The sequence below is a fragment of the Hylaeus volcanicus genome, chromosome 3, assembly GCF_026283585.1.
Source record: "Hylaeus volcanicus isolate JK05 chromosome 3, UHH_iyHylVolc1.0_haploid, whole genome shotgun sequence".
Taxonomy (NCBI): domain Eukaryota; kingdom Metazoa; phylum Arthropoda; class Insecta; order Hymenoptera; family Colletidae; genus Hylaeus; species Hylaeus volcanicus.
In genome coordinates this window covers 26,635,613-26,662,264 of record NC_071978.1, presented here as the reverse complement: position 1 = coordinate 26,662,264, position 26,652 = coordinate 26,635,613, and the positions used below count along the sequence as shown (strand labels likewise).

Genomic DNA, 26,652 nt, shown 5'->3' with positions numbered 1-26,652 from the left:
GACGCGTGCCGCGTTTCTTTTTCCTCTTTCGCGTTTCGAAGTCCTATTCGAAGGTTTCCATTCGTACCATTTAGGATATTATTGTATGCGGAGCTAGAATTTTACTATTTAAACAAATTCTGATTTTTGCGAGCTTGGCGTTGCGACATTTAGACTATCTCACCTGGAGTGCATAATGATCGATCTCAAGAAAATCCGTATCCTATTATCCGAAAATAATAATAAAAATGACTTTACTGCGTTAAAATTCAAGGAACACTTAAAAAAATTGTGGTCGAGTCGCGTCCATGATAGGAGCTCCTTGTATAATCGTGATCAATCGATGAACAAGTTTCAATATCCATACACTGGAGTGAGTAAATAGCAGCGTACTTATTTTAATCCTCCGATACTGGAGACCTTCGATACCTTTTTCTACGCTTCGAAGAAAAATGCAAGTGAAACATCTTTGACCCTGTAGATTTTACGAGAGCCTTTATCCACACACACACACACTGATAGATCATAGTGAACTTAATAAAGGGTCTTCGTTACAGCTAAAAGGTTTGCTTTGTCTTGCAATCTTAATATTTGTTACTTAATAATTGTGCACTCGAAATGGGAGACCTCTGCTAAAGAGATTAAGGAGCTCTTCAAACATGCACGTCTACGTACCCTACATTTTATTGCAGTCTATACGACTTGTCGCGACGTGAAGTGTGTTAGGGTTATAGGGGCGGAAAGGGGTGTTGAGGAGACTCCAGGCTGTCCCTATCGCATCCCTGCAAGTCCGTTCAACACGCTTCGAGCGTTTGGAGCGTGTTAGGTCGGGTCGTCTGGGGCGGAGGTCGACAAACTCTTTCTGAGAAGAGCCGAATAATAGGAATTTTAGGCTTCGCTAAATATAGACCAGGACGTTTTATATATTCTAATAATAATTGTCCATTAAGATGTTAAGGGACTCCTTTTAAAACACTCCATTTATCAATAATCCAACCCTACAATTTTTGTCAGCGCTAAACAAAATTTCATTTCTAAAGGGTTAACATCCCCACCACAGTAACAGATACCCCATACGATGAACGATATTTTCTGTTCGCAATTTATTCTTGTCCTGATCCAGCCAACCATCGGCGATCGAGGGGAGACGGACCATGGCGATCGTCGCGGTCGATCAAGACGTTACGTTTCGCCTTGAGCGGAAGACGAAAGGAATCTAAAAAAAAAGCAAGCAGCTCGGGGAACAATCGCGAGGTACGTATTTACACACGGCGACGCGCGCCCTTAACGCGAGGGTAGAGCCCCTGCGCGCGAGTAAAGGTCCTTTTTATGCGTGCGGCCGCAAAGGCAGCGTAAAATTGAGTTACAGGGCAGTTTATTTTTTTATTAGCCAGGCCAACCCTGCCTGCCGCGCGGTTTCAACGCGGAAAGGGTGGTGTTTGCGGCCGACGGATTTCCCGATAGCGATTTTATGGCGTGTCAACACGCTCCCACGCGGGCACGCGCGTCCAATGGGAGTGAGAAAAAAAAATACTGCCGAAGAGGCAAGGAAGAAAAATGAAAAAGGGCACGCGGCTCACGCGAGCCGCTCGCTAAATCGAAAGGATCTGGTGAGCCGACCGGCGCGAACGAGAAACCCCCGCGATTAAAACTCTACCACGAGTACCAGGGTCCGGCACGCCTGTACCGCCGTCACGCTTGTAAGTATGCGATTAATCGTGCCCACTTATCACGGCCCTGCGTTTATTCGCCGAGATTTCCGCGCTGCTGGATTAACTCGGCCCTATCGCGCACTCGTGATCTTTTAATGATCGAACGCCCCGCGAGAGATTGACAGTTTGACTCTGAAATTGCTGGAAAATAAATTTCACCGTACACCGATGGAGGGCTTTGTTTGTGCAATTTTTTCTTTCCTCCTGGGATACTAATATTTTTTTATGTTTACAGATGCTTTAAGCATGCGAGGTTCAAGTTAAAAAATTATTGTTTCGAGGTTTCTCGCGATATTTAAGTTTCTCATATTTTCATTTTGGTCCTATTTCGCGATTGATAAAATTTGAAACACGATCATATTGTAACTATTTTTTTCGTTTTCATCGATACCAGACTCAGATACTATCCTGTGAATTATTTAAATAAAACAGAGTTTTCTCTAAAAGGAATCTCTAATATACAATCCCTGGATGCTGTTAAACGACACCGAGTTCAGATTCTATCTCTGGGAAAACGCTCGAAAATGTAACTCGGTGGTCGAAGATTATCGAGGAAGACCGTTAGAAATTCTCCCTCTACGTCTATCCGCGGCAATTCGCTTCAGGAATGTTCATCTCCGCAGGTTCTGGCGGAGAAAACGCTAAGGGGATAATGAGGACAGGCAGCAGAGCCGCACGGTGGTAATAAGGTAGCGTGGTGTGGCTGGGATGCTAGTCACGTTTCTAGCTGCTGACAGCTGCGGCTTATACGTATGACGTGGTATCAACCCCAAATTTCCCCGCCTAGGCACATCGTGTCATCGCTGCCCTAAGACCCCGGAATGCACTCGAACTCCCACCTGTCACGCTGCGCGGTACCTTGCCTCCAGGTGTATAAGGATTTTTCTCTGATCCCTTGCTACAGGAACCGTTAGGGTGTCTCGTTTCCATATACGAGATATTTGCTAAATTCTGAATCGCAAGACTGCGTCTACGCGCAACGGATTCAAAATTGGGAAAATCTTTTGATATTTAAGGATCCTTCATATTGAAGAATTATTCATTGTTTGTCACAGCGTATTCAATTATCTACCACTAAATTATAAAATTTAGTTTTGATATTTAAAGGAATACGTATGTATTCCAGATTCGAGTTAATGATTCCTGCATTTTAACATTTTATTCGAGTCGGATTCTTCCTAAATCGACAAATGAATCTCCAAATCTCTAAAATTCTTCACTTCTAAACTACTACGATCCCTACGTGCTCGAATAAATCTAACTATCCCCAGTTCCTCCGCGTCACGTGCCTTTACAATCATCACGACGTTCCACGATCAAGCGAATAGTTTCCAGAGTCGCGTCAAAGACGAAGACAAAGTGCCTGTAGCGGAGGATATGGAGAATAACTTTACTTTGAGAGACCTTGATTTCACCATTTGAGTCATCGCCCCTCGCTTCGTAATTATTGATTTTCCGCGCTACCCTAACTGCCCTAACTTCATAGAGAAAGTAAGAGAGAGCCCGCGGGGGCGAGAGATAGAAGAGTACGAAACGCGGGAGAGTCGAAAATGCCTTTTGTCCCCCTTTTGCAGGGGATAACACACAAACGCTAACCCTACCACTACGAGCATCGACCTTATCGATATCACAAATTTCTTATGCGCCTCTGTGCTCGCATCCAGCCCTTCGAAACCCGATTTAAATCGCCGTGCTGTCGTTAAAGTCTCGACGGGGCACGCGAGTCGAAAATAATCGCGGCTCGATCGCGGTATCATTTCGAACGGCCCTGAAAGCTAAGAATCCCTCGGATACTAAACACAGGGATAGTTTACATTCCACAGCCGTCAGGACTCGTACGGATAAGACATTGGAATTCTCACCTCTGCCGAGACTGGACGGAGACATGGACATTCCTGGCCTGCTCCCGTCGAACGTCCCTCCGGACCTCTCCGGCATTTTCATGACATTCTCTTGCTGACCTGTTCCACTTCCGGACGACACGTCGCCGCCGGTCGTGGGACTGGACGTCGTCGTAGTGGTGGACACGGCGGTAATGGTGATGCTGGCCACGTTGCTCCCGTTCGCGGTTGTGTTAGCGTTGTTGCTCGTGTTACCACCACTGTTGCTGTTCGTCGTTTTGCTGGGAACGTTGCTGCCACAGTTCCCAGCGTTATTCCCGCTGCTACCGTTCGTCGAGTTTCCGTTCGCGGTGGTGCAACTGCTCACGGCCGTGACACTGACTACCCCTTCTCTAGCTATGTCCTGGAGGGCACTGGCAGCTCGAGAACCAACTCCAGCTGGCTGAAGAATCGTGTACTGTTTCGACGAGTCGGGACTGGTCACCGCTGACAGACCACCGGTTGGGCTCTTGCTGCTGGTCACGGGATTCGGTGTCACCTCGTGCCTGGTCACGTGGTGGGTCTCCTCTTTCGACGATTTCAGCTGAAGCAACGAAACCGTGGAGGGATGCTTGTCCTCCGTGGTGGGCGCGATCCCCGTAACAGGTTGCGGGGTAGGCATCGTGGGTCCTGGACCGGGGGTCGGGTAACCAACGAACGTGGCCGATGCTGGATACGGGCCGATAGGTGGAATCGACGCGGATGGAACGGCCACTGACGGTGTACCTCGACCAGTTCCCTTCGCGTGGTCCGTGTTGGGTGGTCTAAACGCCGAGGTCGCCGAGAACGGGGAATTCGAGGGCGGCGATGACGTGGAAGAGGTCGTGGTCGCCGTTGGCAGAACCTTCATACTGTTTTCACTGTACTGTCTATGGTAGTTCGCGTATAGTTGGTGTTGCTGGTGTTGCTGGTGTCTCGCGGCGTTCTGCGGCGATTGACCGTTCCTGCATGTCCGATCCCTGTCCCTGTCATTCATCTTGTCCCTGTCCACGTCGTCTTTCTCGGTTGCTGGATCCGACATGTCGATCTCCAGCTCGTTCGACGAATCGTCTACCAATTCGTTGAAGTCTGGCGGATCGTATCTGGAATACTTGTCGCTTTGGCGACCTTGAGGGTCCACGTGCGCGCCGACCATGTTCCTGTCGTTTCGATCCTTGCTCGACAAAGACCTCACCGGCACTGGTCTGATCTTACCCGGCTCGTTGGGATTCGAATTGTTTACTTGGCTGTGAACGCCGACGCTGTCGTGTTCCGATTTAAGGAAATGTTCGAGATCTTTCTTAACTTTGGCAGGGTGCAATTGTTGCTTGCCGGAGTCCAACTGTCTCAGCTGTTGCTGAGTCTTGCTGTTTCTGTCTTGTTGACCGCGGAACGTTATCACATCTTTCAACGAGCACCCAGCCTCGTTGCTCGCGGTCGAGGAGTTGGACATCGACGACGGCGACAGCTTCGGATTCTCCTTCTTCTCCTCGAACAGATTCTCGAAATTCGATTCGTACTTGTCCTCGTCCGAATTACCTCTCTGATAAAGGGATCCTCGGGGCCCAGGCCAGCTTCCCGACAAACTTTTCAACGCTGCCTCGGTCTCCCTGATGAGAGTCTCGTCGTCTTCGGGCTCCTCCGAATGCTTGCTGGACTTTCGCGCGGGGCTGCCACAGTTGCCAGCCGCGAACGCTCGTTTCTTTTGCGGCAACGGTATGGTCTTGCTCAAATCGTTCGCGTCCAACGACTTTCGCGTCTCGTCGTCCCGTACACTTTTCCTCCTTCGTTTGGCAGCAGCATCAGCTGTCTCCATTTCTTGTGGAATGGCCGCTTGTGCACCCTTCCTGTTGATCAACGGTTGCTGTTGCTGAAACGGCTGCTGTTGCTGTTGTTGCTGCTGCGGTTGCTTAGGATTCGGGTTGACAGATTCTGCTTCCAGCTTACGTTTTTTGAGATGAGCCATCGCATTCTGGCCACCCGGCACGCTGGTCAGTTCCACCCTGGAACACAAAAATTCCAGAGGATCAGGAAATCTGCTCTCTTGTCGGATGCATGGATGCGCAGTGAGTTTTTTTTTTTTTTTTTTTTTTTTGATTTATGAGTGCAATGTCGTTGCTCAAGGTCGGCGCGATCCTAACGCGATAGCAACTCTCGCAACCTCGGGATCGGGTTCTCTCGGTTCCAAACGATTTCACACGCCGTTCTTCTCAATTTTTTTTTTTTGTTTCGTTTTGGAATATACTTTAACACCGTATCGAAAGGCTAAAGGTACTGGTCTCTCAAGAAACTTCACCTGAAAGCTGTCGGGGGCCGTCGAGGGCCATCGCCCCGGATCTTGGGACCCGTTCCATCCAGTCGAGACGTTCCAATCTCCAGATGAACAACTGCCAGCGTTTTCTCCTTCGATTCGAACACCACCGCCGCGTCCGTGGACTTTTCTCCTAGGTACAATTCGACAATTCTCGGGTACACGTATGCGCGCGTACTACGCGACACGCACACGCACGCGCACGCGTGTGCTCGCACACCAGTCACGCGTGCTCGACGTGCCACTGATACGCACGAAACGGACTATTTGCGTAGCACTGGTGCGCGGTGAGCCCTTCCAGACGGGGTGCTCGCGAGCTACTGTGCTATGTTTAAGTTCGTTCGAGGGTGGCGATCTTCCGGAGCACACGGAGGGGATGAAGGCTTGCGCGGGCAACCGTCAGCCTTCTGCTTCGCCGCGAAAAGTGGGGGCGGGTTCTGCGCACTGTCCACCCCTTTCAGCTTAGCTGGAACGCGATTCCCGGCCTCACAGCACATCCCCTTGCTCACCTCGCCACCCCCTGCGATAGCAGAGAATGGAACACGACCCCTGGATGCACACCGAGCCGTCCAGTGTGTTGGGATACGTGCGCCGTACACCTCCGTCGCTTACATTCGCCCACTTCTCAACTTCCACCGCCCCGTTTCGCCTCGACCCTCTACCTGTGCTACCTGGTTCTTCTCGCTGCCGTAAGAGTCCAGGCAGCTCCGGTTCCTCGCAACGGAGACCATCCTTTTTCGCTGTCCTTTATCCAATCGAGAGCCTCGCGTAACGAGCAAACGTCCGATTAAATTAGAATTAACAGCGAAAACGCAGCTCTGCGACTATCGAGTCTGTTTACCTTTGATTACGCTAAAACAGCGAGCATAAACGCGAGGACTCGCGAAGCTTTTATTACAGAAGCTTCTATTCCGATTCACGTCGACAGAAATACGTTCCGCGACTCTTGTCTTGGTATACCCAGGTTCAAAATAGCTGCGTGACGATCTTCAACGATACCAAGTTATCTAGGTTTTCTCTGCGTTTCGATTCAAACCTCTCCGAGTACATCGGTTAAGAAATTTATGCACGCCGGTTCGCTAAATGTTTGATTATCTCCGCAATGCTTCCCCTGGTATATTTATCTTGGAAAGTTCGTTGTGAGACGTTGCACCGGTTGAGTTCGGGTTAACTTTGGATGACGTGTGTCGATTTCGATCCCGTAACGCGATTTCGACTGTTCGCTCGCCTCGATCGATGGTAGGGAATATTTTTAATCGCCGGACTCCGCGATCGGTTCGCTCGTACGGTTTAGAGCGATAGCGAGGAACCTACAACTCGAATTAGATAAACCCTGGTTCCAAGAGGTGGTACAGGAAGAAGAAGAAGAGCAGGATCAGCGTCAGCGCTTAGCGAAGCTTCCAAGGATCGCGGGGAGCGAGTGGGCTTTCCTTAAACCCTAAACCCTCCTCAGACCGCGAAATCTCGGAGTTTAGAGCAACGAACTCCTAGAAAGGACCGCTGGGAAGAGAATGTGCCCCCCGCCCCTCCCCCTCCACGAAACTAAAATCGGAAGTTAAATCGCGCCGACGGCTTAAGACATTATCACTTTTCTTCGGCTGGCCGATGCTCATTGGTCCAGCTCCGAGTACGAGAACGAGAGAAAGAGAGATACGGGACAGGAGCGGGGCAAGGAACAGCTTGAATCCCTTCCAGTTAGGGATCAATGCTTCCTCGTCCACCCTCCAATTACGTGTCATCCCTTATGGCCTGTGGGGAATAATTAGAAAGCAGCCCTTCTCGAGGCCCGAGTGCCTGCGTTCGTCGACGTATCGCGAAAAGATTAGTTTCGTTTTCGTACCGAATGTGTCGCGTCTGCTGTTAAAGTCTCTGGATGAACCACTGCTGTTTCGTTCTTTCATCTCGTTGCAAATACGGGAATGCGAGTAACATTGTTAGTGAAAATCTTGGCGTATGGTCATGTACACGGTGCATATTGTCTACTGGCATGCAGGGAGGCTGAGAATGGTAAGATCGTTTTGTCCCGAGTTTTGTGCTATCACCACTGTCATTATTATCGCGATAAATGAATCACTCTATTGTATCGTTAATAATGCGTAAATACAGTTACTTTAATCCTCCACCAACAGAAAATGAGTATCCACAGGCGAAAAATATTGGATCGGCCCAAGACCTAAGGCGGATGTTGAAACTATCCAGAAATATGGAACTCGAGTAGCGTGAAGCGTTTTGATCCGTCGCGTTGCTGTTGGGTCTGCGACGACAGATAACAGTCTGCCTTCCCTCTCGACAGACACGAAGATCTCGACACCTCAAAATCCGTACTCGTCAATTAATTAGCAAGTGTCGTTCGTAGCGGAGGAGATGGTTACCCAGGAACACGAGGCTGCATTGCGGACGATGGAGTCTCTTCTGAGGGGATTAGAGTATTAGGCGACGTCACGTCACTAGAGTCTAAAGCAGCCTCCTTGGAACTGTGCTCTTAGAGATAGCCCAAACTTACACCCCCTCCCTCCCCCCCTCCCTCGCCATACCGATGGTTCTTTAGGTACCCTCCGTCTCGCTCTTTCCCCTGATTTCTCTCCCCGATCCTCAATCTCTCTCTCGCGCTTCTCATCTTTCCTCGTTGCTTCTGGATGGCCCTGGCGTCCTTCTTCGAGCCCTCGACAATTCCAATTAGATAAACCACCGACGGATCACGGCACTCTTAGCGGTCCTATTGGAGATTAAGCCTCTGTTGACGGATTTGTGCCAAAATAACTGCACTCGTGAAATATTGACATCGATATCCGTCACAGATGTTCATCGATCTGCTTCCAACTAGCAATTGAACCCCTTCGTTAGTCCAAACAAGCGCGGGTTTCATTCTGAACATCGTTACTCTCTATTTAATTAAATCAAGTATCAACTACCTGAAGGTTGTTTCTGGATAAGGTCTAACTAAATCAGAATCGTTTTCGTCACTCCTGTTCCGGCTGAACACCCAGGGGCGAGGGTGTTCTCGCGAAAGGAACTCGTACATCTTTTTCTCGCCGACGTTCAAGGGTGGGGGAGGGCGGCGCTAGGCGAATGCCGGATAATTTAGGGGTCTCTCACGCGTGGATAATGGGGAACTTGGCTAATGCACCCCACTTGGCACCACGTGGATTCGCGCGAGTTTTGCGGCTCAGACTCTTCCTGTTACCCTCGGCTTTCTTAGACACCGGGTGGAAGTACTAGGGTGCTGGGGCACCGAACAATTTCCAGCGGTTCGTAACAGGTCAAAGTCGCAGAGTAGCAATCGATTGGGACGATTAAGTTAGTAACAAATTTATTTCTGCAACCTTTTCGAGCATATTAACACGTACGTGTACTTTTCGAAGGATTTCTTTTGTATATACTAAAAATTACTCGATCGATTCGAATATAATTTTTTAACATTCCTTAATTTAAATAATCGTAAAAGTAAATTGGAAAAGTGTCAAGCATAATCGGGAGATTCCCGAAATCAGGGGATTGGGAATCATGAGCTCGCGTCGAGAACTCTTATTTAACAAACCGGGAGTAGTGGGAGCCATTGTCCGACCATCGACGGTGGCATTCTACTGGACATGATTCCTGTCAGGGAAACCTAACGAATTGGCTTTATTTCCAAGGGGATTCTGCGATTCCGCCTCTATTCTCCGTCGAGCCGCTTTCATGGCAGGGGCCGAGGGAAGATTTTAAAGCGTACTCGTGTCGTGGCATTAGTGCGAGAGCAGAGGACGAACCGCTGCGACTGGGACAGCTGCCCAGTTGGACATCGCCTCGACTCTAGGCTCCAAGGGAATACTCCGTCCCTTCGCTAACTATCCGCCCTTACGTCAACCACTTCGCTCTCTCTGCCCGTTTCTTCCTCCTCTTGCCTTTTTTTTTTTTGGACGAGCGTGCCCCTTCGCAGACTGACGTCTTAAACCAATCGAATTCCGATCAAATATTTAACGCTGTCGGGACCAACGCTTTAAGTGGCTCTTCCATCGCTGGACCCTGTTCCTCAGCGAGAAACACCTTACATCGTTGTCTTGTTCCGTCGAGTTTTCCGAGACGCTCTAAGTGGGAAATATGGTCCCGTATTTTTTCAACTTTTAAGTGTTCCTACAGCAGCTAACGCAATTCCAATGACGTTCCTTCTGAACTGCTCCACTCGTTTCGTGTGGATAAAACTAACTCCAGATGGACGTTTTGGTCACTTTTCTGATAACTGCTCTGTTATCCGGTTCAACACTGGTTTAAAGAAATATTGCAAGTTTGGACCGCCGGTCACTGATGACCACCACGCGTCGTGAGACACATTCTTTCACCCGAGGTGCAGTTATGGTTCTTTCGGTTCGATTAGCCTACCAGTCGTGGATCAATGGGCCAGGTCCGAAGTAGAGGTTGCCGTTTTTGTCCCTTTCGGCATACGGCAATACGTCACGCGTCCCGGTTTCGGGGTGTAATTAAAGAGAGCGCAGAACAGCATGACGCCTCGGGCCTGTCTGGGGTAAGGAGCGGGGCGAGACGACCGGGAACGGTGGTGTGGGGTATAAGGGATGTGTTTTACCGAGGGATACTTATACCATCCCTACGCGGCACATATTTTCATATAACAAAACCATCTGCGTGCCGCGCATAACAAATTTCAACTGATTTATAGTGAGGCTGGGGCAGGCGGGCGCAAATTTTCGCAGTTACGTCGACGCCGCCACCGACGCCGACGCTAACATCAGACACTCGGACGAGTCGGTACTTCCTTTCGCCAATTTATGGTCCTTGTATCATTTTCGTGGGCACAGAGAACGCTGTCGTGTTATTTGATGTAATCGATACGTTCGTATCCAGTTAAACATGGGATTGGGGTGTTTGTTGATGTACAGGGGAGTATTTTCACTTTCCCTAGGTTCATTGTACGTATCACGAAATCTTATTAAAGAGGACGCACAAAGTGATGGTCGAATGTTTAAATACACGCTTGCAGCAGGCTAGTTTCCGTGTCAAAGCTAATATTCGTACAGAGAAAAATGAAAGATAAGAAATATTTAATATATAAGAAATAAGCGTAGAAAACAACAAAATTTGCATGTATCACAATGTTTCTTGAACATCGAGTAAGAGAAATTGAAAAGGACTGCTCAGCAAGTTTCACACTGATATCTGCGAGGAACGCGACCCTAAAGGGTTGCACGCAGGGGGTTGCAAAGTCGACTATGTACAGCGAAGGGCAAAGGGGAAAGGGAGATGGTAAGAAGGGACCATACTCGGACCAACCGACGACGAACCGAGCTATTCGATCGATAATGTCATAGTGACAAGTACCAGCACGTGTATCCTTCTTATGCTTATGGCAATATTGCCCGTGCTCGGATGAACTCGGAGTGTCCTTAGAAGTGTCCTTGGAAGTTGGAGTGTTCTTGCGCTTGAAAGCCAATCGTAACTCAACGATAAATTAGTAGAAATGGAGTATTAAGGTTACTGAAATAAAATAAACTAATTATTATATTTTAGCAATGCTTTTAATTAAAAAAAGGTCAAAGTAATTGTATGGAAACGTTTAGAAATACAGTCTTTTTATGCATATAATAAAACTGCATTGCATCAGAGTGCTCGTGTTCGATTTTATTAAAAATAAAATAAAGGTTGCACCCCTCTCTTTCAATAAACAATCGTGATAATACGGCGAGAATCCTTGAATTTTGTATAGATTGGCAACCAAAGTAGTACACACTTCATCAGATCAACGCCACGAGTGAAAGTATAGAAACTAAAAACACATAAATGTAATTGTTGTAAACTACCCTTTCATACATTCTTAATCCCTTTCGTCATACGTGGCTAGTAATTTCATATCAACAATGAAGTTTTTTCTCCAAGGGACAGCGCGTCGAGTATGATTGACAATTTAATTATGCCTGGCATCTGTAGGAGAAACGGGACGAGACCTAACGTCAGCCAGTTTCCTTACTGGAAAACAACGGAGGAGCAGTAAATTCTGAAACGAACCTGGAATAAACTGTCCGAGCTACGACCATAATAATATGCCTCAGTCGACGCCACCGCCAGATTGTTACGGCTTGTTGGAATTGCCTCTCCGAAAACCAGTCCGCCTCGTGGTGTTCTTGGATTACGATGCAATTTCTCGAGCCTCATGGGCTTGCACTGATGGCGGCCCTTAAAACTCAAAAGCCCCTTCTACGCGGGATTCCTCGGCCTGGAATTACGTGTAGCCGTGTGTGTCGATGAATTCGAACGATGCCCTCGACTGTTTCCGGTGTCACAAAACTTTTTCACGGAGCGCATCTCATGAATAAATGAATCGGTCATTTCGGGAGAGGACGTAACTACAGTTCCCGACAATGCCCACCCCTTTTTTACGGTAAATTCGCTCTGTTGGGGGTTGGAGGAACACCTACATCTCTACCCATGGCCTTCGGAAAAATATATTCCCTGAAAATATATTTGTTTCACGTGTGCAAATTTCGCATTTATTTTGGACGATTTTTATACTCTGAAAATGCTTTCGTTGGGAATCTTACGAATATTCGTAGCGATCGTTATTGATTTTCTAGACGAAAACCTGATTCTGTAATCCACCCCCTAAACGCTCGTTCCAAATAACTATTATTGAATCGTTTAGAATCAACCGTAAAAATCAAACAATTTGCCACCGTTCAGCAGACTACGCGTCGCGTACAAATATCTCTATCGGGCTCTCTTTTCAAACCATAAATACACGGAACGCAGAGTTTCGCCAACTCTCTCATTCCGTGCCGCGAAGTGTTATACGTGCGTGCGCACGGCCATAAAGTGAAAAAGGTCCACGGCAGTTTGTTACCAGGAGCAGTTGTAACGGAAGGGCACGTATCGAGTAACATGATTACAAATATATCATAACCTTCTTCGCCCTTTCTTCGCCCGACGTTCTCGAAAGGGCCCGACTGGGAGCGTTAGCGTGTCCTTCGACACGCGATACACGTGCGTCGCCTGTCGATGCGGCTTTATCGCAGCAAATCACTGCTAGCCCGAAGAAATAAAGACAAAGGGGTCGCGAGGGGGTGGATAGAACGAACGAAGGGGCACGTACCACATCCCTCGACTAAATCGAATTGACAGAGCTCCGTGTGTACTCTGCAACCGAAAAAGGAGCACGGGTGCGATCATGGCCTGGGATACAACCGTTGCTACACGAAATGGTGGACGAGAGCTTTATTTACGAGGAATTGTAAGGGCGTAAAATGAAGTAGAGTGCGCAGGCTGAGTTTAGAATGTGAGAACAGCTGTAGATATTTGAACGAGTAGTTGTGTCCACGCAATCAGTTTTAATTTTGACATTCGCGTCACATTCATAATTCTCTGGCATCTCTAAATTAAGATGCCATCGGCTCTCTCTATAGCTCGGGTACCTCGGGATCGCTAAACCCGTACTGTAGCTACAATCAAACATAGCTACAGCCCCTGAAGGCCTACCGATTAAATGACTCCACGCTAAACATTTAGGTCGAATCATCCTACTCGCTTCCCATGTTCCAAGCAACTAAACAATCGCTCTAATAAAGCTAGTATTCAGTCTATTCACAAAAGTAATTCGTGCGACAAGCCAGACGAGAACTCGACACGAAAGTCCAGAGGTTCGCGCAATCCCGATGATGAAAGCCAGAGGACTAATATAAGAATATCACGGATAGAGGAGCAACGATCGTATCGCGGATCAGTGTCCCGGAAACGGGGACCGCCTCGCAGCCAGACAGCCAGATATCTCGGAATGTTTTACACCTCATTAGGCAACAATGTGTTGTTGCCAGGGTGAATTATATCGGGCATGAGACGCCCGTCAAGACAAATGGCTCGAACCGGAGGTAATTGTGGGCTTTTATTAGCTCTGGTTTCTCCTGTTGGCTGCAAATCGCGCAACGCCAGAGTCGGAGACGTCGAGGCAGCAACGTAGGCAACAGCAACTCAGCCAGCAACAGCAACCCTTCCAGGCTCCTTCTCCTCTATTTTCCTTCTCTCCATGCGTTTCTTGTTCGTCTTCGTCTCTCGCTCTCTCTCTTTCTCTCTCTAACGCGTAATTATTCGCGTGACAGTAACGCAGGAATGCGAATCTCGTCTCTCTAATTCCTGCAGATTCATCCTTCACGCTGAACTCGTAGTTAAACGATTCGGATCAATCGCTTTTAAGTCATTTTCTTTCCTTGTTTGGTCTTTCATGGACGATTGCAATTCGGAACAAACTAGTTGGACGACAAAAGAATCCTCGAAGACGAGCTTGTGAAAATTGAAATTCTTATCCATATTCTACCAACGCCGCCACGATTATTTAAGATTCCTCGATTTTAGCGTACTTTGAATCATCACTCGCTCACTTTCGAGTCGCTCGTAGCTCTTTGTAGCGCAATAAACTTCTAACAAATTTCTTAGTCACCGCAGACCACAAGCTCGCTGGTGTTAGTGAGCTCTACACGTTTTGGGTTATTTACGTGAGGCGGCGGAGTGTAGCCGTCGACGTTGGTTAAAGTATGCCTGAACGGATCGGCAAGATTAATGTGGTCAGCGTGTTTCTTGAGATATTTCACATACTTGTAAGGTTAATTACATTGCCGTGAAAATTGTTGCGGGCATACTACCCTCCATGATACGGGACAACATTTTCGTCGACCTCCATCCCTTCGATTATCTCGTCTTCAAAGGATTCGGTTACAGTTTGAAACAAATTTGTATGAATTTAATTCGAGTTTCTTCCACGAGGAAAGATACAAAGGTATTTGATAAAAATTGGACGCGAAATTAAAATTGTATGGAGAAACAATAGTGCTGAATTATGTACATATAGAGTGTGGTAGATTATGTTTGAATAAATAGTACTAGAAAATTAGTAGTTTTGTTGAAGAAGAAGAAGAAAAATCAAGATTAGATCAAGACTCTTCGTCGCGTCACAAGACGTAAATAAATTCACGAAGAAAAATCATGATTCACCTAACATTATCCCGAATAAGGATGCAGCAAGCTTGCAAAGATTTTTGAGTGTATCTGAGAAAACGAATCAGCCCTTCGGCAGCGCGATAAAATAGTAATCACTGCCGAGATTCGCCCGCCATGGAAGTTTTAAGAAGAATCTTACTACTAAAACAGAGTTCTCACGAGTAACAGTATGAAATGACGTGAAACCTAGTTTCAGTGTGCTCCGTAATTACTACCCGGAAAGTTTCGAGCGTTTAACTTAAGAATAAGGTTTCGGGGTATGTGTGCATGCGTTGGATTGATTAGGGGGTGGAAATCCTTAAATATAGCCAAAGCCTGATGAGATGCATGCAATTTGTTTCGCTGCAGTGTAGAGAAAATTAAGTTTGTTTGAGAGCGTCTTGAGTGAGTTAGAGTATTTCTGTAGAGTAATTCAAGTCTTCACGGTTGGATTATTGCTTGTCTCTGGATTAAATTAATACACACGGTGGGAACAAATTATTGTCAGAATCACAAAAAATTCCAAGACTACCATTCTATACAAAGTGTCCACGTGAAATAAACGTACAAACCCGTTTTAACGATTACTTTCCTGCCTCGTTTACCATAAACGCCGGCTCGAATCCGAAAGGAATAAAATTCTCTCTCATTCCTCATCCGTGTCGCGGGTTCTCGAGGCTGCGAGGCCGAAATCGCAGTATTTTTTCGAGGGGGAAGACACGACATTCCAAAAGGTCGCATTTTCGCGAGAAGAGAGCCCGGGTTATCCACGCGTTATTACGCCTCTAGGAGGTACAGCTCGCTCGAGGCATATGCGGGCCAAGCTTGTCCCCGTCCCTTTTTCGTTAGTAGTTTCGCAGTGGTTCATGTATTTATGCATTTCCACTCGCCCGCTGCTTCTTGACTAGAGTCTACGCGCGTCTATATGGACGTAGGCATAGCGTGCCAGACACGATTTACATGTATTGCCCCTCGATGATGCCCCATAAAAGATGGCCACGCGCGGTGGGGTAGCGTAGCAGAGAAGACAGAGAATTGCTTTTAAATTAGCGAGGTTTCAGTCCTTTCGACGTCACTTCATTCTCTCGACAACGATTCGTCGCCATAAATATACTTTATTGGACTATCTAAACGATTTACATCGCATCAGAAAATTATGTCGTTTCCACGGTTGATTGTTACTGCAATTAATATCAGTTATTTAAATCGTTACTTCCATTTTCAGCAACGTTGAAAGTAATTTTCCTTCGACGAAATCTTGCTTTTCGCGGTAACGGTTGCCGGATCCGTGGTTGCCTTTCATTATTCGACCGCCATATTTACTCATTGAATTCAATTCGGATTCACTTATGCTATGATTTACTAGCGAAGGCGTACCTGAGGACGGTGATGGGAATTTATTGGAGACGGAGGTCGTCCCGAAAACGGGGAAGGAAAATGCAGACGGAGAGAGAAGCTCTAAGAGGGAGAGAAGAGCTCTGGGCAAAAGGGACAACGGCCAACGAAGGTCGAGAAGGGCAAAGGGCGCGTCCTTTTCTCATATTCTATATCACATATGGTCGCTCGTAAAAGTTACAAGAGCATCTTTTCGAAATTTAGATTTACTGCACTGTTTCGCATTTACATTTACTTGTGTACTTTCTTTCATCTACGTGCTTCCATGAATCTTTTACATTTCTGCTGACTCTTAGATTTCGTTTGGGAAGAAAAGTCAGTTAAAAGGTGGGACAGACGACTTTCGGAAGCAATGAAGTTCCTACGATGTAGAAGTAATAAATTCATTAGAGTCCATTTTTTAAAAATTAAATACGAATGAATCCGAGTAAAACGTGTATGAAGAAAATTAAAAATAGACGTAAATTACAACAATAATTCGAAAATAAATTTCGAAACAAAGACACGTAAAAAACGAGCGACGAAGTTGTGCGCACCAATTTACGCGCGGAGTGAATTCTGGCCGATCAACAGGGGGGCTCGGAATGCCGCAGACCGAAAGTGGTGCCAGGGGGTTGGCGGAGAGAGAGGGAAGGGGCACACCCCCCGCGAACTCGAACATGAATTAAAGTTTTAATTTCTCTAAATCACTGTTCGCCCTCGAGCGCTTTCCACCAGACGGTCCGTTACTTATAGCCTTTGCCCTTTTTACCGCCTTCTTTTTTCCCATTCGCCTCGATCTTACCACCGTCCAACCCTCGCCAATCGGGAGAAATCGATATGCACTTATCCGATGACTCTTGAGACCCCAGGCCCTTCTTTTTTTCAGGGGTACCTTCGCAGGCATAACAGGCGGCAATCGTTCGCCTTTGGAGATTCGAAATACGCCAGCCAACATTTTCGTTGATACTTGCGATCAAATTTACAGGAATAATCGAAGAAACCAACATCCTTCTACCAAACAATTATCACCTCCACTTTCCTCAAAAAAACACAAATGCTCGTTTTCCCAAAACTTTTCCCAACCAAACCTGACCATCTTGCACCATCATACGCGACCAGAACAGAATGTAAATTACGATCAACCCCCACGCGAAAATGTATCGAAATCGATTTCCATCGTTGGAAACTGGATCGCGCGGCACACTTCGCGCCCGAACCGCCCTCTCCCCGGTTGCGCCGTGCGATAGGGTGAAACGCGGGGGTTGTTCATTTAAAATCATGACGCCGAGCGTAGGGCGCAGTCACGGCGGAGGCGTTAGTATTAACGTTAGGTGCCACCAGACCGGTGCTACAAGAACTTCGTGCACCCCTTACCGCCCGGTGACATATTGTTTCCATTCTGCTCTCGGGCTAAAGCGCAATAAAAAACTGGCATAAATATCGCCGCCCTCGGCGTCCCGCGGCAACGATGCCATCCAAAGCGGTGGCCCGCGACACCGAGCCCACGGCTGCAAGAACAGAGAGACCCTGGATATATACCCGGCGGTCCACAACTACGTGGAAACGTTCTTTCGCGCGGGAGAAACGGCAGGGACTAATTTGTCTGAGTGGCTTTTTCGATGGCTATAGAAAGGGCGCCCGCAGATTGCGAGACGAGCCGTGATCTTTTGCTGGATTGCCGTGGCGACCAAATATTCACGCGTTTTGGAATAGTCAGAGACAGTGGTAGTTTAAAATGTGGTACTATTTCATATCGGGTCCAGTAGGAGGCACATCAAATGCATGGTTATGTTTTGTATTTTGTATTGGGGATAGTTTTGTTACTGTATGCTTGGGGAGTACAAATCTATGCGATAAAGTCTTTTGAATGGCGAAGAGGAATGAAAGGTCTGAAAGATTAACTGATCCATATCTTTCTCCAATAGAATCAAAATTGTAGAAAAATAATTTCAATTATATCAATGTATATTCAATATTTACACAATGTTACACCTCTAAAATATATTTAATCAGTCGAATCGTGGATGTTTTAAAATTGATTCGTGGCATTATTATTAACATTTGCTGGTCTTCCACCATCCCATCCTTACAAAATGCGTTGTATTCAAAGAGTAACTGGCAAACTCCCGAATAATTACATCCGCAGCAGGGAATACCAAAAAGACTCATTCGCGAATTCGATAGACTATGCGTTACGCGGCAGCCTATGGAGCCTGTATAACATTCCGCAATAATGAATGGGATAAAATTGTAAGGTACCTCCATAGGTGAACAGATATTTTAAAATTTAATAAAGGCCCAGAATACAAGTCTGATAACAATAGAACATATACGAGTTCGGAATAATTCTCGAATAATAACGTCAGCTTTCGGGACTTTTACTATTATAAGGAGATTCATTAATGAGCGAATAATTTGATTTACGCACACGAGATTCATTATTTAGTTACGATAATTGCTGAACAACAATTACGTATCTTTTGAGGTGGGGGTTGTGTGTATAGGTGATCAGTGCTTTGATGAATACTCGTTTATAGCGTACTTACAGCGTGACGGGTTCCTCAGGACTCGAAGGTGAAATTGACAGAGACATCGTGGTGGTTAAACATCGTGATGTTCCTGGCGACCTGACTCGATCATTCACCTATAACAGGAAAAGAATAAGTTAGAAAGAATAATTACTCTAACAATATTTTATGTCTGAATATGTGACGGATTTTCATGTTGCATTTAGTATTCAACAATGCAATTAGAGGAATACTTTGTTAATTGGTCCAATAAGCAACTAACCATCTAATTGTTTAATTCCATTAGCATTGCAAAGCAGATATTCCAACACCCAATAGCACGACGACACTTGAGACAGTCGAACTTCGACGCGATCCGCTTTAAGGGATTATGCACACGATCGAATTGAAAATATACAGAAGAAACATTTTTCTGTGCACCTTTTGAATTCTTTGCACGATCCTCGCTGTCGTCGATAGGGAATTGCGCAACAGGTAGAGCAGATATGTCCTCGAGGCATCATGCTCGACAGAGCGTACGCGTGATTTACCGTATAAGTGACTCATCGAAAGCACCCCTTTCTTTCTCTCATCTTTGATTCCATCACTCGAAACGAAACGCGAAGGAAATAATTCTCTTACCAAGATAACTTGAAGCGCGGGGGCCAAGAATTCATATCTCACGGACAGCATTCACATTCCCTGATAAATTAGCAATTTGGGACGAATAAATATTCTATGCATGTGTTCCATTATATTCATTTAACATCAAAATATTTATAAGACCAAAACTCCTTGTTTAAAAAACGCGTGGAAGAGACCAGGCACGATCAAATTTTTCGCCCGTTGGATTCCCACGAGGCTCTCAATCGAGACACTGGCAGCATAATCGGATCTAGCGGACAAATTCAGTCGAAATTGAGTCACCCCCGACCAAAGAAATATTACGGCCATATTTTTCTCCGGTGAACGATGACTGAAGCTCTCCCGCGATTTCCAAGGGATTAATAACGGCAGTAGACCGTTCCTACGACAATCGCGGAGAGAAACAAACGCAGCCCCGGGCAAGTGGACCAGACTCGCGCCCGACATCAATCTGAACGAGCGAGCCGCACCCCTAACGAGCCACCCAGTCATATAAATTTTATTGCCATTTCATAAATCTCGACAACTACCGCGAGTAACCGTTCCTGGCCTCTCTCAGAGATTATCAGGAACGTATAAAGTTGCGGATCGTCGCGCGGTTACGGCGCGATTTTGTCTGTCGACTCGAGCCGCGACGTTGACGGGGATGCTCGCGAAAAATATCACGGAAACGTTCGAGTAATATCGATAGTTCTCGCTGGGGGGGCGATCAACCGCGACGTAAAATGGAGAATTTATCGGCAATGGATATTTTTAATCGTTTCCGAACCTCATCTTAACGACAGCGCGAAGACATTGGTGAAGTTCGCCGTTAATTTCGAACAGTGGAATCTATAAATTCGAAATGAGATTGTAATTCAAGTGCGATTCAATCGAGGCGTGTGCATATCGTTTCTATACTATCCTAGTCGTTGGAATTATCAACATATTTCATTGGTAGAATTATCAACAGTTTGATATAAATATTATATGTATTATAAATATAAGCAAACGGGTATATCCAGAACTATTGAAAAATGTGTGCATGTAAATTAATGAAGTGAAGTCCAATGAAAAGGTTTGTACAACTATTTCTTGAATACTTTAAATTTGTATCGACTGGATCGTAAATTCTTTCTTTGAGGGAACTCTCGAAGTTTACGAACAATGTAATACTGTTTATTAAACTTCCCAGTAACGTTGGAGTGTAACAAGCTCATCAGTTCGCTTATTTCCTGCACAATAATTTCATTTACATCTTTAATAGTAGATAGTACTTCATCCTGACAAGTACATATAATTTAATTATAATATAATACGAGAGAAATATACGAAGTAGTAACTGACAGACCTCTCGCCATGTTCTTCTCGTCACAAATCATCTCGTATTTTCCCAGACACTGTTAAAAACATTTCCATACCGCATGAAAGATGCATTCCTATCTCAACATGTAAATAGAAGCATAAAATACGATGCAGCGGTTGGCTGGGAGGAATGGAAACAGCAAGATTATATTTATAATAAATAAGACGGAAGCCCGCACGCGAAGGAGGAAGAAGGAGCACAGTTAATTCAGTTTTATACGACAACACTTCCGATCCACGGCAAGCCGGCGACAGTCTCAAGTTCCTTCCCTCGCGTTCTCTTCATCTTAACGCAAAGACGAACCAAAACCTGATTTACATTTCTTTCTCTCCGCGCTATAAAAATTCTGCGACGATAACTTCCTTTGTTCCACCCTCTATGGTTCGTGGGGGACGAGCGACCCCTGCGGCTGGAAAGCCACGGGGAGTCCCCATAACCCCGACTAGTTTTCGGTTTACATTACATTTTTTTTTTCCTTAATTAAAGACAGTGCGCATTCAGGTTTGTCGGAAACCGTCCTTTATCTTTCGCGGCGGAACATATTCAGCGTACACCCCTTGAATTATTCCACTGAATATTTTCAACAATTTCGCCTAAGTATTTTCAAAGGAATTCTTTGTAAATTGATGTTTCGTTAATTTCGTCCATCGTCATTCACCGATCATCATCCAATCATTTACTAATCATCAAAATTCATGAATTTCATTTAAATTCGTTTCTATCGTAGCTAAACTTTCAGAATTACTTCCTCTTCGTGCTTCAGTGAAAAGCACTGTCACCCATATCAATATGTCAAACTATAGCTGAAAAATAGAAAATTAATTCCACATGCCAAACAGAATCTACGCTCTCCCTTTTTGCGTTCTGTGTCGCAGCCATTTGAAATGCACGCACATGACGTATCCACGCGACAACAGTCGGTGCTGACGATCGTTCAGGCGACGAGACCCCCGTCGCGTGGGTGCGAGAGAGGCCAAGACAGGATCGAAATGTAATTAAGAGAGCAAATAATCCGAGCCGAACAAACTCCATGAAATGGATCAAAGAACTCGCGGGAGGGGAGGAGTCGCGATAGGGCGAGGAACAGAGAGAGACGGAGCGGTGGGACATCCGTCGATAGAGGCGCGTCGTTGAAAGGTAGCAGGACGAGCTACGACCGACTGCTGCTCCCTGTCGTCGTCCTGTCTAGCCCGAAGGAGTAGGGCAACGAGGGGGCCTCGGCAAAGACCCTCGATAAATATTTCCGTCAAGTGACCGGGGTTGGAATTCAAAGAGAGCCGAAAGGTGGAATCGAGAGCGAAACGAGTCCATCCTCTCTTCAACGGCAGTTCAAGGGATGGCCGACGAGAACGACGCTGGGGGATGAGAGGGGGGCGGCCTGGCGAGCCAGTATATTTGCGTTACGTTACGTAGTTGCGCGTTTAATCAGCCGTATACCCGGAAAGGGCGCGTGTGAGAGGGAAGAAGGAAAAGAGGAGAGTAAGAGGAACTGCCTCGACTTCCGGATACTAAAGAAGGACGGGGATAAACATCCTCCTGCCTTTTGTGAGCCTGAAGAGACCAGATTCTCTTTGCTACCGGACTGTTCTCTGCATCGTCGTGTACGACTACTTCCCAGAGAACGGATTGTTGGTTGGTTATTTTTTTTTTTTTGTGCAGTGTGTGGAGAAACGTATGGAGGCGAAGGACTGGTTCGCTGTTTTTGGAAGCACCAAGGATCGTGTGCTTGAAAGAAATTGCCTGTTTACCGGAGGGAAATGTCTGAGCTTTAATTAGGGTGACTCGAATTCTTCTGTAGAACGTTAACAGAAGTTACAATTTCTAGGTTTTAATAATTTTGAATCAAAGGTTTGTTTACTGTTCGTGCTAGTCAGATACATAATTTCGAAATTTGTAATTTCAGTATGCTACACTATGTTTTACCAGGGAAAATTGAATAACTTTCTCTTTGGTTTTCTTAAATTTTTAATAGATTCGTTTTTTTTTTTTTTTTGGTTCCAATAAGTGCGAGGGACGAGGAAGCAAGAGAAAATAGAAGAGATGGCGCCTACGAGACGTCGATGGCGTGACAGATTGCCTCCAGTATTTTCCACCACATATATCATCGGCATCCGCCAGCCCTTAGTTCTAGTTCAATGCTCACCACCGTCGTCTCCCTTAATTGGCATCACCTATACCAATCTACCTGTGCCTTCGTTCAGAAAATTTCCTAACGCGGTTATCCACGATAAATTATGTTTTTGACGGAATATTTCTGTTAAATGATCGACGATAAACTGTACCTTATACGTGCTTTCATTAAAAAAACCAAGTTTATTTCATAATTTTACAAACGAAATTAACTCAACGAATCAATAGAATTTTAGCTATAAATATTAATAAATTAACAAGGAAAAAGAGCACACCTTTGTCAGTTTCGAGTCCTCAATTTGAACCCACTACTTTATCTCTTAGAAAAAATGGTTGTAAAGGACTGAAGACTCGGATGCTAACGTCGCGATTTCGCGAGGAAACAATGATCCACGGACGATCGGGATTTATCTTTACGACGCCGTATCCAGCGACGCGTTATTTCGGCATCGGTGAAAAAAACATAATAAAATTTAACGGTCCGTCAGGCCGTGGCATCGGCCGTTCCCTGCGAGGCCAATAAATATCGGGAACAGGGCGGCTACAAATCTCAAGATAAACACGAGCTCGTATTTTTCTACCCCCTTGGCTTTTCTCGTTCTCGCTCCTTCCTCCTCGAAGCGTAGCGACAGAGAGAAAGGGCTCGCCCTTTTTACATTCCTCGTATGAATTATTAGGTGGCCGGACCTAAGGGGTGGACACCGCGGTATTTAATTTTCACTGGCCATTAAAACAGGACGAATTTTTCCCTAATCGTATCCCTGACGATGAAAGTGCGGTTTGCAGTTTGTCACCGACCCTTCGTTTTGTTATCGATATATTATCCTGTCGCATTACGCGCTTCCTTAGTTTAATTCGAAATCCAATCTCGCAGGCGACGGAGATAATCGACGACCCTTTATTCTTAGTTACGACTAACGCCAACGACGTTCAAATGTGGATACGATTTCGTAATTGACAACCTGGAAGGGGGAGGGGGACGAAATAAAAAATTTAACGCACCTTGAAAATTGAAGAATTTGTACAGACCACTTCCCCAAAGATTCAACGAGTTCATACGCCGAGAATAGCGAGATGAAGATTTACAAGTCTCGACGTGAGCATCAACGATAACCCGGCGTCTTACCCCAACGAATTCATAAAGAAGGATCTGGAGGACGCGTAGTCCTCGCGCGAGGGTACACCAACAGCCTAACTGCTTACACGAGGTCATATTTAGGATTAAGGAGACGGCGGTTGCAGCCTCTTCAGGGTAATAGTTGCTAGCGCAGTGGAGACGCCTCGCTAAACCGGGCGGCCCATTATCTTAACAAATCTAATCTCGCGGTGGGTGTTTATAAATGTCTTGTTTTCCAGCGTACGGCCTGCCTCGAGTGAAGGGGAAGGGGGACAGGGAGCGTTTCTAACCGCATTTCAGCTAGGTTCCCTCATTAACGGAAGAGGGTGGCGCGAAACGGTGAAACGTAGGTACTCGAGAACGTGTCGCACTTCTTGGAAACAATGTGAAAATTAAACCTATAAATTGTTCAAAGACAATTTTCAATTAAGCGGAGACCTGACAGATTAAATAATAAAAGTCACCTCGTCACCCGATAAGAAAGAACAAAACTATTCGAACCGTTTCCGATTCAACGCAAAGAAATTTCTCAGCCTCAACTAGCTAGTTCTCCTAAAGTATGTACATATCCTAAACCTAATCGCTGCACCGGTGTCTCCATTGGATCGTCGATCAGTTTGTCGAGGAATTCGACCAAATTCTAGTCGTGAGCATGCCCCGAGTAGTTGAGATCGCGCACAGGCGCGAATACAGATAAACGCAACGAGAGAAGCTGGGCGAACACAACTATGGCATCCGAGGATGGTTGGGTCGGTGTTATTATAGGATGGAGCGTACAGTTCACCGCAAAACTAGAGGCCCTAATCCCTTAAGAACAATAATAAGAATCCTTTCTCTGTTGCTCCTGGAATGGGTGTTAAAATTGCCGAGGAGGCTCGCGGAGGACAAAGACGAGGAACGTTCCAACCTAATTCAAGGTCTCGTGGAAGGTTGCGCCGTAATCTCCAACTCGACTTTCCCTCGAGATACTTCAAGACCACCGGCTAAACCGCCGTTCACGCTTTCTTTTAACCCTTCTTACGCTGTATCTTACCACGCTTTTCATATTTTAAGCGTCGCTGGGGATTAACTAACGTCGGGTAAACGAGTACAGTTATCCAGGGAGTGAACGGTGTCGCAGCAATAAAAGTAATGTTCGGGGAATGACAGAACGAGGGCGTGCCAAGTTAAATATTTTTATTTGTACAAACTAATCGACCTATAATATTCCTACTTTCATAAATGATATTAAACCTAATATTCACGTGTTGGATGTCGAAGTCTATAATAAATGAAGAGTATTATTTTATCGTCGAATCGATAAGATTTCGAATCCTCCATCCCACAATATTTTGGAAGAGTAAGTATAGTTAAGTATAGTTTTATAATTCAGAACGAACGACTGAAAACCTATATTTTACAGAAAAGAGAACGTTAGATTATGCACACTTTGCTCAACTTTTCGAAGACGATTTTGTAACGACTTTGGACCGGTTATCAATATTAACAACGAAAAAGGGCTTAATCAGGCTTTCGACGAGAAGGGAACTATGGCTGCGATGGGAACTCTTTAGCTTTAAATTTTCATTCGGCTCTCGTACAAGGAGGTCGCGTCAGGGACTTGTTTCTTCCTCGGTGCCAGGACTGAGAGTCCTCTTCCTGTGCGCAATTTGCACACAAAGTACTGAGGAGGTGTACTACGCGATGAACCGCGTTACGTATGCGTGCGTTGTGTACACAGACACGTGCACACAACACGTTACGTACGGGTCTCTATACGAAAACATTATGCTAACGTTCCTCTCTTCCATCCGATGCCCTCATCTTAATAGTTATTGCGTGACTATGAACGACACAATATTTTCATGTTAACGTAGTAATTACGGGGTAGCTTTATCCTGACTTTGAATTATGTTAATGTTTAACCTTTTGACCTTGGTTGCAGATGTTTTCTTTATTCCAAAAGGAGTACAACGTTAATCGTAATAAATACAATTTATTTATATCCCAAAAAAGAATCTTCTCTATCCAATCAAATGATCCTGTTGCGAGGAAACTAAGATCCAATTCGAAAGGGTCGATCGATGCTCAAACTCGGAAGATTATCAATTTGAAAAATATTTCCTGGCGTTCGGATTGTAAGCTACCAATTTGAATATCGGAACGTTAATAGGGAATTAGGCGAGTCTCGTATATACATAGCTAACGAGCTGGGCCAGCCTCGACGGATAAGGAAGAAAGTCTTTCTATCGGATAATAAAAAACCTGTCACGTAGACGACGGGTCCTCCGAGGACCGCCAACTGAAACCGTCGGGCGGCGAGGGAGAAGGAAAAGAATACTAATTCATTATTCAATCTGGGTCGAGTGATTAGCATGCGCCAGTACCCGGCATCTTCGTCCTCGACTCCTTCTAAATAATGTAAGACGTATACCACCGCAAGAACGTGGTGGTATAGGCATCGTCACGAAGAATCCCTTGCCTCCCTTCGTACAATCTTGCGCCGCTTCGAAGTTCACATTTAAATAATTATGCGCGACGTTCTGGCTACCTGCATGGAAAAGATATTTTGCACCGGAGACGGGTCGAAATTAGCGTTTAAATATCCAGGAAAGAAGAAACGAAAGAAGGCGTACGTGGAGTCACAGCGGTGAAAACACTCCACGCAGAGTTCAAATGAGAAGCGTTGGAAGTTTTATTTTACAGCTGTAAAATTTTAAAAAATGAGCTTATCGATAT

The 26,652-nt window shown here is 45.7% G+C and overlaps 1 protein-coding gene across 4 annotated transcripts in view; it reads right to left on the bottom strand.

The window, feature by feature from the left end:
• The window catches only part of LOC128873113 (mucin-2), a 289,775-nt gene that overhangs the window by 21,483 nt on the left and 241,640 nt on the right, over nucleotides 1–26,652 (bottom strand). For all 4 annotated transcript variants that reach the window (XM_054116419.1, XM_054116420.1, XM_054116421.1 and 1 more), the window contains exons 5-6: nucleotides 18,737–18,834; nucleotides 3,554–5,553 (exon numbers count right to left, since the gene is read on the bottom strand). In XM_054116419.1, coding sequence (XP_053972394.1) covers nucleotides 3,554–5,553; nucleotides 18,737–18,834 — 2,098 coding nt within the window. The remainder of the gene's footprint in view (nucleotides 1–3,553; nucleotides 5,554–18,736; nucleotides 18,835–26,652) is intronic.